Source organism: Ahaetulla prasina, chromosome 3 (assembly GCF_028640845.1).
Source record: "Ahaetulla prasina isolate Xishuangbanna chromosome 3, ASM2864084v1, whole genome shotgun sequence".
Lineage (NCBI taxonomy): Eukaryota > Metazoa > Chordata > Lepidosauria > Squamata > Colubridae > Ahaetulla > Ahaetulla prasina.
Genome location: NC_080541.1, coordinates 46523182 through 46541490, shown reverse-complemented (window position 1 = coordinate 46541490; position 18309 = coordinate 46523182). Strand labels below are relative to the sequence as shown.

At 37.5% G+C, this 18309-nt stretch overlaps 1 protein-coding gene across 7 annotated transcripts in view; it reads left to right on the top strand.

Annotated features, from left to right (window-relative positions):
* The window catches only part of CHD7 (chromodomain helicase DNA binding protein 7), a 210996-nt gene that overhangs the window by 105468 nt on the left and 87219 nt on the right, over positions 1-18309 (top strand). For all 7 annotated transcript variants that reach the window (XM_058176202.1, XM_058176198.1, XM_058176200.1 and 4 more), the window contains one exon: positions 8902-9332. In XM_058176202.1, the coding sequence (XP_058032185.1) occupies positions 8902-9332 (431 nt within the window). The remainder of the gene's footprint in view (positions 1-8901; positions 9333-18309) is intronic.

The following is an 18309-nucleotide window of genomic DNA, read 5'->3' as shown; positions in this document are numbered from 1 at the left end:
CTCTGGTGCTTTATAACTGACCTAACAAATATCAAATATCTCAATGTTATTCTGATGGTAATTGACTTACACAGGGTGGTGGATCCTGTGTTGTATTATTGTTAGAATGCACAGCCTCTCTTATTTCTGGATGCACCTGGCTTTTTATCTTTTGTAGTAATGATATTATTATTATATGTTGCCAGAGTCATCCTGGAGTTGGGCAGCTTTATAAATTTAATAAATAAATAAATTTTCTGAAAAAGGCCTGTTCCATTTCTTCTTGTGACCTCCCCTCATCTCATTCAAAAAGCTTTCTGGAACCATAAGTTGGTTCAATATTTTTATTTCTCACAGGGACCTATAATTCATGGCACACTTTTTAATTCTTTTTTTCTATCTGTCACCTATAATGTATAGAGTAGAGCCAGGATTTTACTCTCATAAGATGCATGCTTTATTGATGGAATCCCATCCAGTCTTTAAGAAGCCAAGATTATTAATTCTTTCTCATTCTTCTAAGAAGGTAAAACCTTGTTTTTTAAATTCATCTAATTTAAAGTAGCAGCTTTAAACTTAACATAGCAGCTTTAAAAAGAATAAAATATCCACATTAGAAAAATAAGCCAGTTTCCTTATTTTTAAAAGTTCAAACAGACTTTTTTATAGATCTCTTCTTTGAAATCAAGTCCCTGAAATTAAGTCTATTTACCTAGCTATTACTTGTCCCCAGTACAAGTTTTTCTTTTTCAAAGTTGGCTTTTAAGGAGTGCAATTTCCCATGTATTAGAATGGTTGTATTATCTTGGGGCCATTTGTGATGTTTTCAAATGTCTTCCAACATGCAAAGTCAATGGGAGAAACATGCTTAGCGAGTGTGTGATTTGATTAATGACTATGCTGATTCACTCAAGGTCTGTGACCAAAAAAGTCAAAAACCTGGGTGTGATTCACTTAGCAAACACATCACTTACTAATAGAAGCTAGATTCTCAGTTGCAGTCATAAGTCAAGGATTTCCTGTGTTTTATATTGACACCAGATTTTATGGCATCTCCCAGTTATCTTGACCACCAGGAGGCACCAGCTTACCAGTTTCATCCTTATTGGGAATCATCAGATGTTGGCAGCCAACGGTTATTCAATAGGGTTCAATGGGATTCTATTGGGAATTGAACTGAGAGACCTTCACACTTTAAATACAGTGCATTAAGGTTAAAAACTATCCAGGTCATGGTGCTCAGCAGTTGCAGGAAGGGATGGTCGTCGTGAGCTAAAACACATTTTAACCTTCCTTCATTTATACTAATGTAGCTTAATCATTTTCAATATTGTAGTATTTATTATTTCATTATTTTTCCCTTGGACATTAATATTTATAGGTAGTCTTCTTAGCTACCACAATTGGGCCCAGAATTTTGGTCATAAATCGTCATTATTAAGTGGGACACCACATGATCTGGCTTGATTTTTCAATTGTTTTTACAATGGTAGTAAAGCAAATCACCACAGTAAGTGAATCACATAGTCATTAAATGAACCAATTAAGTGAATTCAGTATAGCCATATTTTTGCTGGAAAATGGCAGAAAACATCACAAATTAAGGTCATATAACCATGGGATCCTGCAACTGATCATAAATGCAACCAATCCTTTCCTTAACTGATCAAATGGATATTCAGCAAGGGCAGTTATTCTTTGCTTTCTCCCTAGTCCATTTCTTTGATACAAGTTTGTATAATGCTACAATTGTATTATACTACAATTAGCAGTTATATGATGTCCTTTGTTTGAAAAGAAGAAACATTACAGATCAGTCATGATAGTGAATGAGGTAGGACTCTTGGTGTCTTTCCATAAGAGCAGATGTCAAAAACTACTTTTTTTTATCATACTGTCAGTTTGCCAAGCCTTAAAAGGTAAACCTGTTACACAGTCTTCCTATTTAGATATTGGGATAGCTCCTCTGGTGCTTTATAACTGACCTAACAAATATCAAATATCTCAATGTTATTCTGATGGTAATTGACTTACACAGGGTGGTGGATCCTGTGTTGTATTATTGTTAGAATGCACAGCCTCTCTTATTTCTGGATGCACCTGGCTTTTTATCTTTTGTAGTAATGATATTATTATTATATGTTGCCAGAGTCATCCTGGAGTTGGACAGCTTTATAAATTTAATAAATAAATAAATTTTCTGAAAAAGGCCTGTTCCATTTCTTCTTGTGACCTCCCCTCATCTCATTCAAAAAGCTTTCTGGAACCATAAGTTGGTTCAATATTTTTATTTCTCACAGGAACCTATAATTCATGGCACACTTTTTAATTCTTTTTTTCTATCTGTCACCTATAATGTATAGAGTAGAGCCAGGATTTTACTCTCATAAGATGCATGCTTTATTGATGGAATCCCATCCAGTCTTTAAGAAGCCAAGATTATTAATTCTTTCTCATTCTTCTAAGAAGGTAAAACCTTGTTTTTTAAATTCATCTAATTTAAAGTAGCAGCTTTAAACTTAACATAGCAGCTTTAAAAAGAATAAAATATCCACATTAGAAAAATAAGCCAGTTTCCTTATTTTTAAAAGTTCAAACAGACTTTTTTATAGATCTCTTCTTTGAAATCAAGTCCCTGAAATTAAGTCTATTTACCTAGCTATTACTTGTCCCCAGTACAAGTTTTTCTTTTTCAAAGTTGGCTTTTAAGGAGTGCAATTTCCCATGTATTAGAATGGTTGTATTATCTTGGGGCCATTTGTGATGTTTTCAAATGTCTTCCAACATGCAAAGTCAATGGGAGAAACATGCTTAGCGAGTGTGTGATTTGATTAATGACCATGCTGATTCACTCAAGGTCTGTGACCAAAAAAGTCAAAAACCTGGGTGTGATTCACTTAGCAAACACATCACTTACTAATAGAAGCTAGATTCTCAGTTGCAGTCATAAGTCAAGGATTTCCTGTATTTTATATTGACACCAGATTTTATGGCATCTCCCAGTTATCTTGACCACCAGGAGGCACCAGTTTACCAGTTTCATCCTTATTGGGAATCATCAGATGTTGGCAGCCAACGGTTATTCAATAGGGTTCAATGGGATTCTATTGGGAATTGAACTGAGAGACCTTCACACTTTAAATACAGTGCATTAAGGTTAAAAACTATCCAGGTCATGGTGCTCAGCAGTTGCAGGAAGGGATGGTCGTCGTGAGCTAAAAACACATTTATTTATTCAAGCGGGACTGGCATAATAGTTTTAATTTTAAATTGGGGTTTTTATTGTTCTGGGTTTTTAAAAATTTTTTTATAATTTTAAATTTAAATTTTTAATTATCAGCCTTTTTGTAATCTGCTAGATTTTAATTGTTGGTTTTAATTGTTTATGTATTGTGTTTTATCTTTGGCTGTACACCGCCCTGAGTCCTTTGGGAGAAGGGCGGTATAAAAATTTAATTAATAATAATAATAATAATAATAATAATAATAATAATAATAATAATAATAATAATAATAATAATAATAATAATAATAATAATGGTTTATAGAATTCATCTTCCCTTAAGATACAGTTGATTTATTGTGTCATGCCCCCATATATTACATGATTTTAATACATGTACCATCTAGGAGTAGAATGGGATTCTGACTCTAACCTCTAATTATCTGCTTTCCTGACTGTTAATTTGGATCATCTCTTCTTCTTTTCAATAATAACACGTAACTTTTTGCAAGATACTCAACAGCTACGTTTTTTCTTTATTAGCCTTTTTATAATCTATTGGCTGGTAAGTTCTGTCAAAATTTAATCTAAGACAAGTGAATAGTCCTTTTTCACCACATAGCTGCATTGACTGAATGAAGCAATACCTTCATTATTTGGTAAACTAGCAGCAAAATAATTGGCCTGAAATTTTACATACAGCTGAATTTAGTTACAATACCTAAGTTCATCCGTTCACTCAAATTGTTCAATTTCAGACCAATTACTACTATGCCGGTACCTGGTGCTGAATGCCTTCCAGTTTTGCAAAGACTCATGTTTTCTCCACAAACTTCAGGCTTCTTGGGCTTTCTTAAAAGTAAAAAAGATCAGGTTAAATTCTCCTACAATTGCTCTGCTGATATTAGCATCGGGAAGCATCGTTGTCAAAGATCATGAGTGACTTTTTACCATGTTTATACCTTCCACATAAGAAAATGGATGTCAAATGTATTGGACTGTTTCCTGTGACGACAGAGATTAACCATTGCAGCTTCTATTCACACTGAAAATATCTACAGCTTTCCATCTTTTCTTCCTGATCCAGAAATGCCTTCATTGTATGCTTCTGCCTCTTTTCCACCTCCTATTTTGGAGTGGAGGAAAGATACTGTTGGCCTTCCCAGGTAAACCATACAGGAAACATAACTAGATTAGTTAAATCTAATTCATTATAAGGCTACATTAATACAATCTTGCAGGTACAATTTTTCTGCCTATTTTAACCGCTAGACGCATTAGGGCTGGTCCTTCCTAACTTTCTTGACTGCTAAATAAGTATGGACTCTTGTCTCTATTGTCCGATGATTTCCTAGACAGCATTCCCTCTCTTCTTTCTTCAAGGTTACCCATGCACCTCCATAACATGGAATTTGGGATGAAGCGTATTTCATACTTGTGGCATTGAAGGGGCAATCATGTCATAGCTGCCTATCTGGATATGTAGAGAAATGTCTATATTTCAGTGGTGTTGAAAATTAGGAGGAGGCAAGAGTTGCATTACTAATAGGACATCTATATTTTTTCATTTGAAGTTGAGAAAGGGACTCCTAAAATAAAAAGAAGAAAGAAGTATTAGATAAGATAAAAAGAAATATCTCCTTTTTCCACTGGTCACAGTCATGAAGGAGAAAAAAAATGAAGGGAATTCCCAAAATAGAAGGAGGACGACAATCCTACAGTTATCCATTAGCAGAAGAAGATTGGAAAGAATCTCAATACTTACGAACTTAGAAGGAAGAGAAAGAGGAAAGAATTATGGCTGGCTAGATGGGAACTGGCAATTTATGAAAAGATGGTCACCAAATTTTACAATCACCTGATTTAAATGCTATGCCAAGTAGTTTACTGCAAAGCTCAGATGTGAATTTTGATAGTTATTCTAAATAGGAGTGATTAGCCCAAGATTTCTCAGTGTGTTTCTAAGGTTTTATGTAATTGTACAGTAATCAAAATATGATCCACAGATTTAATCTACATAATAACACCAAAATATAGTTGATGTATGAAAAGGCAGACAAAATTAAAAACAAACACTACTGACGTTTTAAAAGGAAGAATAACATAAGAAGTGGAGTAGAGTTGCGGCCCCCTCTGCCCCATTTTCAGACTGAACGGCCTCCTGCAGCACTTTACTGGCCAAAACAGGGCATGGGGCCTCATGCGTCCTCCCTACACCTTATTTTCACCCTCCATGCCCTCCAGCAGCACTGCCGGCCAAAAATGGAACGCACAGAGGCCCTGCGAGGCCCCCGCGCTGCTTGTTTTTGCTCTCCAAGGCCTCCAGCAGCACTCTGCCAGCCAAAACAGGATCTGTGGAGGCCCCATGAGTCCTCCGCATGTCCCATTTTTGGCCAGCAGAGTGCTGCAGGAGGATGTGGAGGGTGAAAACAGGCCACATGGGGCTGCTCACGGCCTGTTTTGGCCAATAGAGACACTGCGGGCTAGTCCTTTTATATTTCCAGGTTGGCCCTGCAGGCCGAATTTAAGCACCCCACGGGCCAGATCTGACTCATGGGCCTTGAGTTTGAATCCCTGATCTAGTTCAACATTCTGTCAAGTGCAGGAATTAGTTCTATGGAATCAATAACAGATAGCTATCCAATTTCTCTTTAAATGCTTCTAGCACAGGAGAGTCTATACCTTCCAAGGCATTCTATTTCATTGTTGAACACCCCTTGATATTAGGAAATATGACTGGATGTAATTCTTTTCTTAAGTTTTTCCTTCCTTGGTTGTTTCTATAATCTTCTGACATTGCACTTATCTTCCATAATTTCTCAGATATCACAAGTCTGAGATAGTTTCAAGTTCCTTTGAGATTCAGATGTAATTATCTGGTCCTTGAAACACCTGTTGATGCTAGTTTCCCAGCTATTTCTTTACTTACTTTGGATTGTCACACTTTTTATGTCATTTGTTCTGCTTACATCCATTTGAACAAAATTCCCTTTTGGGGAGAAGCAACAATCAAAGAAGATTTGAAATGCTCTTCATTAGCCCTTCATCTGTTATTCTTCTATAGTCTTCTCTAAGCAGTGGGTCAACTTTTTACTTTTAGCTTTCCTAAAACCTAAATGGCTTTTGTGCTTTACCCTTTTTTAAATTTCAAATGTTCAGGTCTGTCAAGATCCTTTTGTATCCTGGGCTTCTGAGGTGTTGGCTATTCCTGTCAGCTTGGTGTTGCCTGCAAATTTGATGAGTTCCCCTTCTATTCCTTCATTTAAATCATTTATGAAGATATTAAAGAATACTGAGCCTAAAACAGAATCTTGGGGTACCCTATTGCTTACTTCCCTCTATGTAGATGAAGTTCCATTAAGGACTACACATTGAGTGTGTTTTGTCAGCCAGTTATGAATACATCTGGTAGTGATGCTATCTATCCCACATTTTTCTAACTTACTAAGAAGTAGGTTGTCCCAAAGGTGTTTTTTCAAGATGCAACTGGACTTTCTGGTTTTTCTCTGAAGACGTTTTGCTTCTCATCCAAGAAGCTTGGATAATTCTTGGATGAGAAGTGAAACATCTTCAAACTCTGACCTGGGTGACTGAGAATCTCTATAGACATTAAGAAGAAAGTTGTATCTACTTTGTCAAATGCCTTACTGAAATCCAAGTATACCGCATATGTCCACAGCATTTCGCTGGTCCACTAATTTAGGCACTTTGCTTAGTTATCAGAGCAAACAACTATCAAAATCTGGAAAAAATTGTGGAGATTGATAAATGATTAAATAGCAAGGTAGAAATGACTAAAAGAAAGGCATACTTGGAAAAATGGAATTAGGTAAAAAGAAGATAAATGAAAATATTAAAACAGTCACCAGAAGAAAGTATTTAGAATTTTATGAAACAAAACACAGTATGAAACTAATTCACGGCTTGTACATTTTGCACCTATGTATGAACTCTGAACATACCATATAAGTGGAAGTGTCTTATTTCTATTGATATGAGAGAAAAATCCAATTTGCCAAATCATCAAAATGCTTGTTATTAGTTTGTTTCATAATTCTGCCCTCTTCCTTCTTTCATAGTGATGAAGAGCTGTAGATTTGACAATACGTAACTGGATTTATCTTGCTTACATAAAAGTGCTCTTCATTTATAAACAGTTGATGAACAAGAGATTTTCTATAATTGAGGTAAATCTGGAATCCTGTATCATTAGTTTCTGAAGATGAAAGAGAATTCATCTTGAAAAACCTGCACTACGTGGTGGATTAAAAGAGAATCTTTTAATGTGGTTTGCCATGAACTTCTGTAATTACCACCAGCTGCTTGAGACAATGAAGTTTAAATAGTGGTATCTCCATACAAAGGGACGCGGTGGCTCAGTGGCTAAGATGCTGAGCTTGTCGATCAAAGGTTGGCAGTTCAGCGGTTGGAATCCCTAGTGCCGCATAACGGGGTGAGCTCCCGTTACTTGTCCCAGCTTCTGCCAACCTAGCAGTTTGAGAGCACGTAAAAAATGCAAGTAGAAAAATAGGGACCACCTTTGGTGGGAAGGTAACAGCGTTCCATGCGCCTTTGGTGTTTAGCCATGCTAGCCAATGACCACGGAGACATCTTCGTAGAGCGCTGGCTCTTCGGCTTTGAAATGGAGATGAGCACTGCCCCCTAGAGTCGAGAAAGACTATCACATATGTGTGAGGGGAACCTTTACCTTTATCTCCATACAGTAAATTCACCTAATCATCCCATCAGCTTTGCTCTTCCTGAGAAGAGCTTCTAGTTATATATTTCATTTTGTGAAGCAGAAGGAGGTGCTATTTCTCTGACACTGTTTTGCTATATGGAATAATTTCCCCTTTACACCATTTCTCTTAACATTCTAGAAGTTGCTTACGACCCTGCTCTTCTGTAGAGTGTTTGGTGGCTAGTTAATAGTTGCCATATTTTAACTTTAATTGTATTTTTATTTTTAATTTTTATTTTTTCATATATTTTGGTTGTGTTTACTTTTTCCTTTAGATGCTTAACAAAGTTTGATTTTAATACTTACATTGTGGTCACTTTAAGAGGTTGTATCTTTTTATTGGATTGCTATAAACTGCTGTGAGTCTTGATTGGCCGTGTATATCCTAAAGAAATAAATAAATGGCCTAAATTCTTTTAAGAACAACAGATTACAATTCTAATGTTAAGTTTTAAAACATGGACAGAGGAGATAAGCAATAGGCTTCAGGACCATATATCATTTTAAATTGCTTTGAATATTAATTTTGTACAAATTAATGTTCTGGCACATATGCCAGTGTGTTTTTTCAAATTTTCTTTTATAGCATTTTATTTGTCAGTCCCTTTTCAAGTCATTGATGTACCGATAACAAACAGGGTTATGTGATTTTAATAAGCTATTCATTAATTTGAACAAGGCAATAAAGTCATTCTAGATCTACAGTTAAAAGAATCATGTGTATTTTCATATTCTCTTACCTTTTGCCCCTTTTCATTTGGGTTTGAACATACTGAAGTAACCCTATCTTTCATGTTTCAGTTCCTATTCTAGCAGAAATATGCTTTATTAACAGTTTCTAGAATGGCTTTCCATTTAAAACCTGAAATGTATTTTTTGTTATTGATTTATAACCTGCATATTTTCCATGAACTAATTTAAAGCATTTAGTTATTTAATGTTCATTTATTTTTCCTAGCATTCTCCATCAGAACCCTTCCTAGAAAAACCAGTGCCAGACATGTCTCAGGTTAGTGGACCGAATGCCCAGCTCTTGAAAAGTGATGATTACCTTCCCTCAATTGAGCTACAACCACAGCAGAAGAAAAAGAAAAAGAAAAACAATCATATTGTTGCAGAAGGTTCCAGCAAAGGATTTGGTAAGGAAGGCTTTCCTAGTGGTCTTGATAACCAAGATCCTACCAGAAAAGCCCTAGAAAGCTCCCAGGAAGAAAAAAAGAAAAAAAAGAAACCGAAGGTGAAAAAGGATCCGAAGGATTTGAAGGAACCCAAGGAGAAGAAGGAGCCTAGGGAACCCAAGACACCCAAAACCCCCAAGATCCCCAAAGAGCCAAAGGAGAAGAAAGTAAAACACACTACACCAAAACCCAAGACCAGCAAAAAAGCAAGGTATGGAAGACAACAAATAGTTCCAGTGTTTTGCAAGTTTAATATGTTTAAATTAGTGGAAATGTTTTAAGATTCATTATAACCCATTTTAAATTGTTTTATATTGATTTAGAATTAACCAGCACAAACTAAAATGTTTTTCTTTTGTGGTTTCCAAAATGTATTGTATTATAGGCTGATTTGGACCCAGCTACAGGGCAGAGAAACATAAACCTTAATTTCAATCAGAATTGCAAGTCTGAGTTTGAGAAGATGAAGTTAATACAGGGACACTGACTTCACTAAACTACCCATTCACTTTCTCTTAACTTGTTCTTAAGAATTGGTCCCTCTGTCATTATAGTACCATTTTGGCGGGGAAACAGGATATATCTGCATTCTTCTGTATCAGTGATGGTTAACCTTTTTGGTGCTGAGTGCCCAAAGCGAATGTGTACGTGAATGCATGCCCGAATCTCCAAAATGCAAGCACATCCCCGTGCATGTGTCCCACACATGAGGGCCACCCCCGCGCCCGTTTTGGCTTCCAGGTTGGTGCAGGAGGCTTTCCAGGCCCAAAATGGGGCATGGGGGGGGCCACCTGAGGCCCCTCCGTGCCCCATTTTGGACCTGGAAAGCCTTTTGCACCAACCTGCAACCCTGCAATGCACCCTACTCCTCCGCACTTGCGTGCACGCGTCTCCCACATGCGCCCCACTTCCCAGGGGCACATGCATAGTTGGTGGGAGGCACATGCGCATGCGTGGTGGAGATGGACTGGGGTGACAGCTTGTGTGCCCTCAGAGAGGGCTCTGTGTGCCACCTGTGGCACACATGCCATAGGTTCGCCATCACGGTTCTATACTGTTCATTCCAAATTTTGTGCTGTTGAAACTACATTGTAAATATAACTGGAATCCTGAAAGTATTTTTAAATTTTCCATGAGATAGGATCTTATTGCAGTTTTCTAAATTATCTTTATGAGAATCACAAAATTCTTGGCTAATCACGGAAGAAAATGCAGGCAGGCAGAGGGAAAGAGAGGAAGGATGGGGGGAGGGAGGGAGAGGGAAAGGTAGGGAAAGTTTTTTGTGTGAATACTTCAGTGCCAAAATAGGATGTAATAGGTATATATCTTAACATGCAAGGCACAAATTCAATTTAACTATGCTGTTAATAATGTGACTTTATTTGATTTGAAAAGAATTCTAAAAAAAAATCATTATATCAGGGGACCAGATTTATTAACTATACTGTTAATAATGTGACTTTATTTGATTTGAAAAGAATTCTAAAAATAATATAACAGGGGAGCAGAATATTCATGTGTGACAAGATTGTCCTTATAGAGAAAACACTTAGTTTTGTATTGCTCATTTCATGACCCACTATCCCAGAAGTATAGATCTTTGCATTTATTTATTGTTTTGTTTTTAAATATTAGAAATGTAATAAATAAGGCACTTGAAAGTTGGTTGCATGACATGTTTTTTCAGGAATAATGAAACCTGTTTTGGATACATTTATAGAGGAAGCTTGATCCTCGTTTCTTTTATTTTCAGCCCCTTTTCTTTCTGCACTGCATAACTATTTTATCATGTAAATATATAATTTAAGGAACTTTTGTTAATTTTATGTATTTTGTGGAACGGAACTCAACATATTTTTTAAAGAAAAGCTTAGAACTATTAGTATGCAAACAAGTTAGGTTAAACAAATTAAGTATGATATTTTTCCTATACATCACGTTCATATTTTTAAGCTTGAAGTCATTCAACTGAGTTTAAAATGCAGGCAATCTTTAAAACCTGTAGAAAAAACTGTACTCATATATATTAAGGAGTTCCAAAAAATGATAAATCTGTCCAACAATATTCACAATTAAATCAACTGGATCAATAAGCTAAGTGATTGTCAAACAAAAGCTTTTCAATTCTTTAAAGGTACTTCATTTATCTTTTTGATCTACTGCTGTGATACAGATAAGAAAAAAATATGAAATGTATGATTGCTGTACGCAGCAAAAAGTACATTGTGATTATAGTGTAGTAATGGATATTATAGTTACTTTGTGTGTTCTGAACAGCAGATATGAAGCAATACTATAAGTCTACCACAGATTTGCAAGGATATAAAAGATAGCAGATAACTTATATAGCTTTCTCTAGCTACTTTTTAGTCCCTGCGGCCCATTTTGTTGGGTTATTGATCCTTTTAATTATAATTAGCTTTGTATATATTGGGAAAATGATAAGTTTTGGTCTGGGTGAATTAAAGTGGCTGCAATTTCTCAATGATTAATACCACACTTTTGTCAAACCCTTTGAGTTGAAGGTCTTCACTTCGCTTATATCTTGAATGTTTCTTTTCAAATTCAGTGTGATGATATACAGATGTGAAAACCTACCATTATCCTAATACAGTGATGGTTAACCTTTTTGATGCTGAGTGTCAAAAGTGCACATGCGTGCGAAAGCACATGTGCATGCCTGAACCCCCAAATTGCAACATGAGCATCCCGGTGCATGTGCCCTGCCCCTGCCCCTGCGCCTCAGCCCCAGGTGCCCCATTTTGGCTTCCAGGTTGGTGCAGGAGGCTTTCCAGGCCCAAAATGGGGTGGGGGTGCACACAACCCCCCAAAATGCCATGTGAACAGCCCCGCGCATGCGCGGCAAAGACCTGAAGACCAGCTGGCCAGCGGGAGGTGCACCCGCATGCACGGTGAAGCTTGACTGGGGTGACGGCTGTCATGCCTGCCGAGAGGTCTGTATGCCACAGGTTCACCATCACGGTCCTAATACAAACAAACCTGACTATAATATACTTTTATATTGGTCTTTCTGTATCTTGTCTACCATTCCCCCCCCCCCCAATTCAAGCTAGTTTTAGGAAGGAACACTAGCCGTGATGGCGGGTGAACCTATGGCACGCGTGCCTGAAATGGCACACAGACCCATGTGGCCTGCCAGATGCGGCGTTGCCCGTTCCTCTTCTGGGTTTCTGGCAGGCATGCTCACATACCTATCAGCTGGCCTTTGCGTATGTGGCAGTGCTGGAAACTGGAAGAGCTGGTTTTCTGTTTTCCAGCATGAGCATGTGCACCGGCCAGTTGATCGGCCCGTGTGCATGCGCGGCTGTAATCGGAAGTCTTGCTTGCAGATGTGCGTGTGCACTCTGGAGAATAGAACTACCTTATCCAGTGGCTGTATGCCCCCATGGCAGCTCCTGTTCCTTGTCGCAGCCCTGACAAGTATACAAAGTGCGCACACATGCGCAAAGTACTCCCTTTTTAGCACTTGGTGCCACGCATGCATGCGTGTGTTCCCTTTTCAGCACTCGGTGCCGAAAAGGTTCCCCATCACTGCTGCATAGAATAGGTGGTAAGAAGATTTAAGTTCTGACTTAAATCTTCTGATATTGCATGAAGGACAATCCATAGCATATATCTATAGCATTAAGAAGAATCTAGTGTAATCATTACAGGAGGAAGGAATTAAATGTTCCTGATCTCAGTGCTAGTTGCTGTGTGTATCATGAATGCGATCTGCCTGATTTTTAAAGTCCTTACATAAAAACTGTATAACTTGGTGTAGAGGTTATAGGTTGGGCATCGTTGTTTTTGTATGCTTCTTCAGTCATAGTAAAAAAAAAAAGTAATAAAAAATCACCGTGGTGTAATGATTAAGGTATGAATTAGAAGCTGGAAGACCAGGGTTCTTGAGATAGTTAACATAACATTGGAAGGGACCTTGGAGGTGTTCTAGTCCAACCCTCTGCCCAGGCAGGAAATCCTACACCATTTCAGACAAATGGCTATTCAACATTTTCTTAAAAATTTCCAGTGTTGGAGCATTCACAACTTCTGGAGGCAAGTTGTTCCACTTATTGATTGTTCTGTCAGGAAATTTCTCCTTAGTTCTAAGTTGCTTCTCTCCTTGATTAGTTTCCACCCATTGCTTCTTGTCCTGCTTTCAGGTGCTTTGGAGAATAGCTTGACTCCCTCTTCTTTGTGGCAGCCCCTGAGATATTGGAACACTGCTATCATGTCTCCCTTAGTCCTTCTTTTCATTAAACTAGACATACCCAGTTCCTGCAACCGTTCTTCATATGTTTTAGTCTCCAGTCTCCTAATCATGTTTGTTGCTCTTGAAACATAAGTTTGTATTTTTAGATTTAAGCACGTATCTCATAAAAATATTATTTTTTATTAATAATGATATCATGTTGCTTAGCAAGTTTTAAATGCCACAGTACATCAACTTTGCTTCAGAAATTGAATAATATTTGATTGTCTTCATTTCTTGAATTATTTGGTAACGTACATTTTATTTTTTGTTAATTTCCTATTGCAGTACCTTATGAAAATGCTAATTGAACACAATTTTTAAAGTTAACTTTCAGTAAGTTAGCAGCTTTAAAATTAAAGATACCTTAGTGAAAAGAAATGTCTAGTAATAAGTGTATGCATTACACAATAACCTTTTTCAAGTCCTTGGTGTCTGTGTATGTATGTAACAGTGGTGGGTTGTTCCCGGTTCTGTCCGGTTTTGGAAACTGGTAGTAAAAGTGGTGGGAGGCTCCGCCCACCCACCCGAACGTCATAATTGATGATATGTGCAGAAGTGCGAGCAAAGCGCAAGCGTGCGCTCCCGTTGCGAACCGGTAGTAAAGGTAAGTAGAACCCACCCCTGGTATGTAGATATAGGTATGCAGCAAAGAGCCCATGGGATTTCTTACTACTTGATCCTCCCAGTGAACTTCCAAACAGATTGACTTTATTTATTACCAATTATTTTATGCTACTTCAATCATCTGACTGGCTTACAGCACAGTATACTATGTATAACATAACAATAATTTAATAGTTTATCCACATTATAAAAGTATAATAAATACTTTCAACAGAACTAATGTCATAAAAATTATAAAACATTATAATATCAAAATAATTCCCCAAGTATATTGCCTATTCTTGGCTCAGTTCCAAAGCACACATTTAAAGATCCAAACTTTTAAAAATTTCATGGACATTAAAAGTGAGAGTATAGTTCTTTTATTTGATGGGAAGGCAATGTTCAGGAGGAGAAGTTATGCAGAGAATGCTTGCCTCCAAGTGTCCTTTTTTGTGCTTCATGAGGTATGGGGATTGTCAGCAAGTATGATTTCAGGCAAGTGTTGGACGTACAGATTCTGTTTGGGGCAAGCAGTCTTGCTAGATACAACTAGCTTTCTCGCCATTGTGTGCAGGGAAAGAAGTTTGTGGGACTAAAAAAAAGGTTCAATTAATCAATTCCAACTTCACAAGATCTTTTTTTTTTCACGAGAAGTTGGAATTGATTGATTGAAGGTTTTTTTTAGTCCCACAAACTTGTTTCCCTACATTAATTCCCTGCACACGACTCGACCGAGAAACGCGACAGATCTGGAAATCAGGTAGGCAAAGAAATGCTTGGGGGAAGCAAAGGCATCTGGGCGCCAGGCACTGAAACGAGCCAGTCTCTCTCTAGCAGTTGCCCAGGCCCACTGGAGGGAAGGCTGGCATCTACTGGCACTTAAACATGGTAGCATTCCAGCTCTGGCCAGGAAGAGGCAATCAGCATGGGTGCTGCAGGTAGGATGCCCGCTTGCTTCAGCATCCTCTCCCGACCCTCTGGCATTCTGCTGGCGCTTTGGCCCTGGGCTGCTGCCTTATGCGCAGACCCTGCCCACCGCCTGAGACAGTTTTTGCCTGATTTCTGAATTTTGGATAAGAAAAGGGGAGGTCTTATACATGGGGGTGTCATAGATGGAAAAATAAGATAAATCATAACATTTCTTTAAGCCTTTGTGGATCCCCTGTGACCTCCAGTGTCTGGACCACAGGTTGAGAACCACTGATCAGTTTTACAATTCCTCCAGCAATTCCTGACTGACATAGAAAGAAGCATTGTCCTAAAAAAGCAGCTTTGAAAAGCATCATTGGGACATTGTTCTAAAAGTACGTTAACAATATATGATTTATAAGTTAATATGAGACCTTGGTCCATCAGTTGGTATACTGGGGATTAAGATGCCAGTCTCCAGGTTCAAGTGTGCAACTATGAGGCTACAGGATGCCCAAGGAGTTGTTCACTAGCAGATGCTAGTTTCTTGGAGGTGAGATATATCTGTACCTTATGCAGAAAGAATTTAGCTTTATTCAAAGAAAAGTGCTGCATTCAACTCTATTTTCTTGTCTCACTAGAAGACAGCAAGATAGCTCTTATTCTTCCTTTTCAGGATAGCAGTACAATACAGGAGTATGGGCTTTACTGCATGCCAGAGATAAAGTTGCTTCTTGGCTTCCTTGAAACTGAATATCTTTTCTTTGTTTGCTGGTGGAAAAGGTTGGCACCTGCTTCCAAAGCAGCCAATCTCATCACCACTGAAGATTTAGCTCTGGCCTGCTTCCTCCAGAATCAGTAAGCCAATAGACCTTTGTGGGTTATCTTTGTGCTACCGGGATGGAGAGAGGGAAGTATAGGAGGTTAGCTGTATTGACTGCATATCTCATTATGTCATTTTTCACATCTGCCACTTAAGGAAAATGCTGACTATATTACTGCACTTGTTAAATTATTTTAGTAAAATAATTTATGTGAATCACTAGGTATTTAATAAATATTTAGATTGTATGGTATTTAATCCATAATTGCATATGCTGATAAACTAAAGGTTGCATGAAGTCTTGAAAGCAATTGTATTACCAAAAATTAACAGTAAATTGTGATTTTAAAATAATATAAAGACATTTATTAAATAGAAGAGGAATAATGTTAATTGTATTTAACTACTTCAATCAAATTTAAATAAATCAAATTCAGTTAGTAATCTGCTTTGAGTTGTGATCCTAGTATACCACTTGCATGATGTAAAAGTTGGATTAGGATTAGGACTGGAGACATTCACAGCCATGGAAGCTCTTTGTTTTGGCTAGTTATTCTGTCCCAGAGCCGTCTATGTTGTCATTCAGTGGGATTGCCAAGTACGCCACCTTGAGCTCCTAAAGAAAAAGTGAGATATAAATCTAACTAATAAATGAATGACCTACATATGGTTGTTGACCTGAAAGACTTGTATTTCCCTAATTTATAAAATAGCAGTACTGTCTGTATCTTAATTTTCACATTAACAGTTAAATTTGAGAAATTTTTGATTAAATTCTTGCAGTCTAGTTTTAGTAAAATGTTTTAAAAATAGTCAATATTAGGTTGGCAACATGGCAGTTTATTAATGTAACTTTAATAGAAAAAAGAAGTAACTGAAGGAAACTCCACCTCCATGAGAAAATAATTTAAGAATAATAACCAAATGGTTGCAAAACAAAGTCCCAGGGACTGCCTATATTAGGAATCAGCCTAGTACTACTGAAACTATAGATTATAATCCTAATAGAATTTTTTCCCCATTTATTTACTATGTTACAATGTTTTGATAATTTATTTGGCTGAAATGTTTCTGAATTATGAAAGAGGAATAAGAGTCATATATGGTTTTCTAGATGTATACTACATTATAGAATAAGATGCATTGGTTGAGTATATTAAGATGTGCAATAATTTATTCATATAAAGATGTAGTTAATGAAGCAGAATAAGAAACAGTATTGTGAGAGAAAAGAGGACACACAATTTTGAGAGGAAAGCGAAGGAAAAAATGAATTGTCTGGGAAAGCTAGACGTAGTCTTTGATTTGACCAGTACTCATACAGTGACCTTTTAAAGTGATGATGGTGCTGAACAAATGGAATATCAATTTCCTAAATTCTGTCCCTTGCAGAAGCACCATGTGATCAAAATTTGGATGCTTCGCAGCCCAGCCATGCTTATTATTGTAGCGGCACTCCAACCTTACCCCACCCCCCACCTATCTTTCTACCCGTCACCCTGTATCAACTACCCTCATCTTCACTGGTTTTGAGATGTGTCTGTCCTGGTTACTCAGGCTGACTTTGGGTTGCACTGTGAAAAAGGGGGAGCTGAAAGCAGTCGCCCCCTTTTTTTTTCACAATGCAAAGCAGCTTACTCTCCGCCTGTCTGCCAAGCTGGGCATGCCTCATCATCAACAGAACAGAAAGATGACAAAGTTTACTGAGGTGGCAGAGCATACGGCAGCAGGTGTCTTAGAGTGCAGGTATCTGGGATTGTGTTTGGGCTGTGCATTTCTGGGACTGCTTTCTGCCCTACATGGCAGGATGCAGGACAGCCAAAGGGCACAGATGTGTGTGTGTGGAGAGGTTGATGGATGGGAAAGTTGGAGGCAATCCTTACCTTACGTTCAGAGCTAAATGTAGTTCCAGCCTTCCAGTTCAAAACATTCTTGTAGATAGAGGTGAATTTTAATCTATGTGAGGAATGTTAACAGAACATTTATATAAAAATAAAGATAGATTTTATAAAATATTTTACTTAGTTTTTTATTTGTGTTGTAAAAATTATCTTTGTGAACAGGAGACATTTTACACACTCCCAATATGCTTTTATATAACCTTTATAGACTTGTAGAAGACATGAATAAGAAAGGATGCCTTAAAATCCTTCAGCTGTATCTTTTTCCCCAGACAATTGAATAACTATAAAGGTTCTGCTTGTGCAGTACAAGAAATTGATACTGTCCATATACTGTACCAAGAGTGCAAAATGTTATGCCTAAGGGCCATTATACATCTTTGTGGTATACCTATAGCATTGTTTTCCCCAAATACACTGTAATGTATAGTATGGATAATTAATAATACAGTGCTGTACGAATGCACCAATATCCTGAAAAGGCATCTGGAGAGTGAGCTGGTATGTAAGTATGTCTGTTTATATAGACAGAGAAAGACAGAACAAAATTCTCACCGGTCACCTAGTTTCGCAAGACTTCTTCAGTAGAAGTTTATAGGATTTCAAGTAAAGAGTGCTAAATTCTTGCAAGATTTTGGTTCTTGTGATACATAAACATGCCATTGTAGAGATGGGGGACTTTAACTACCCT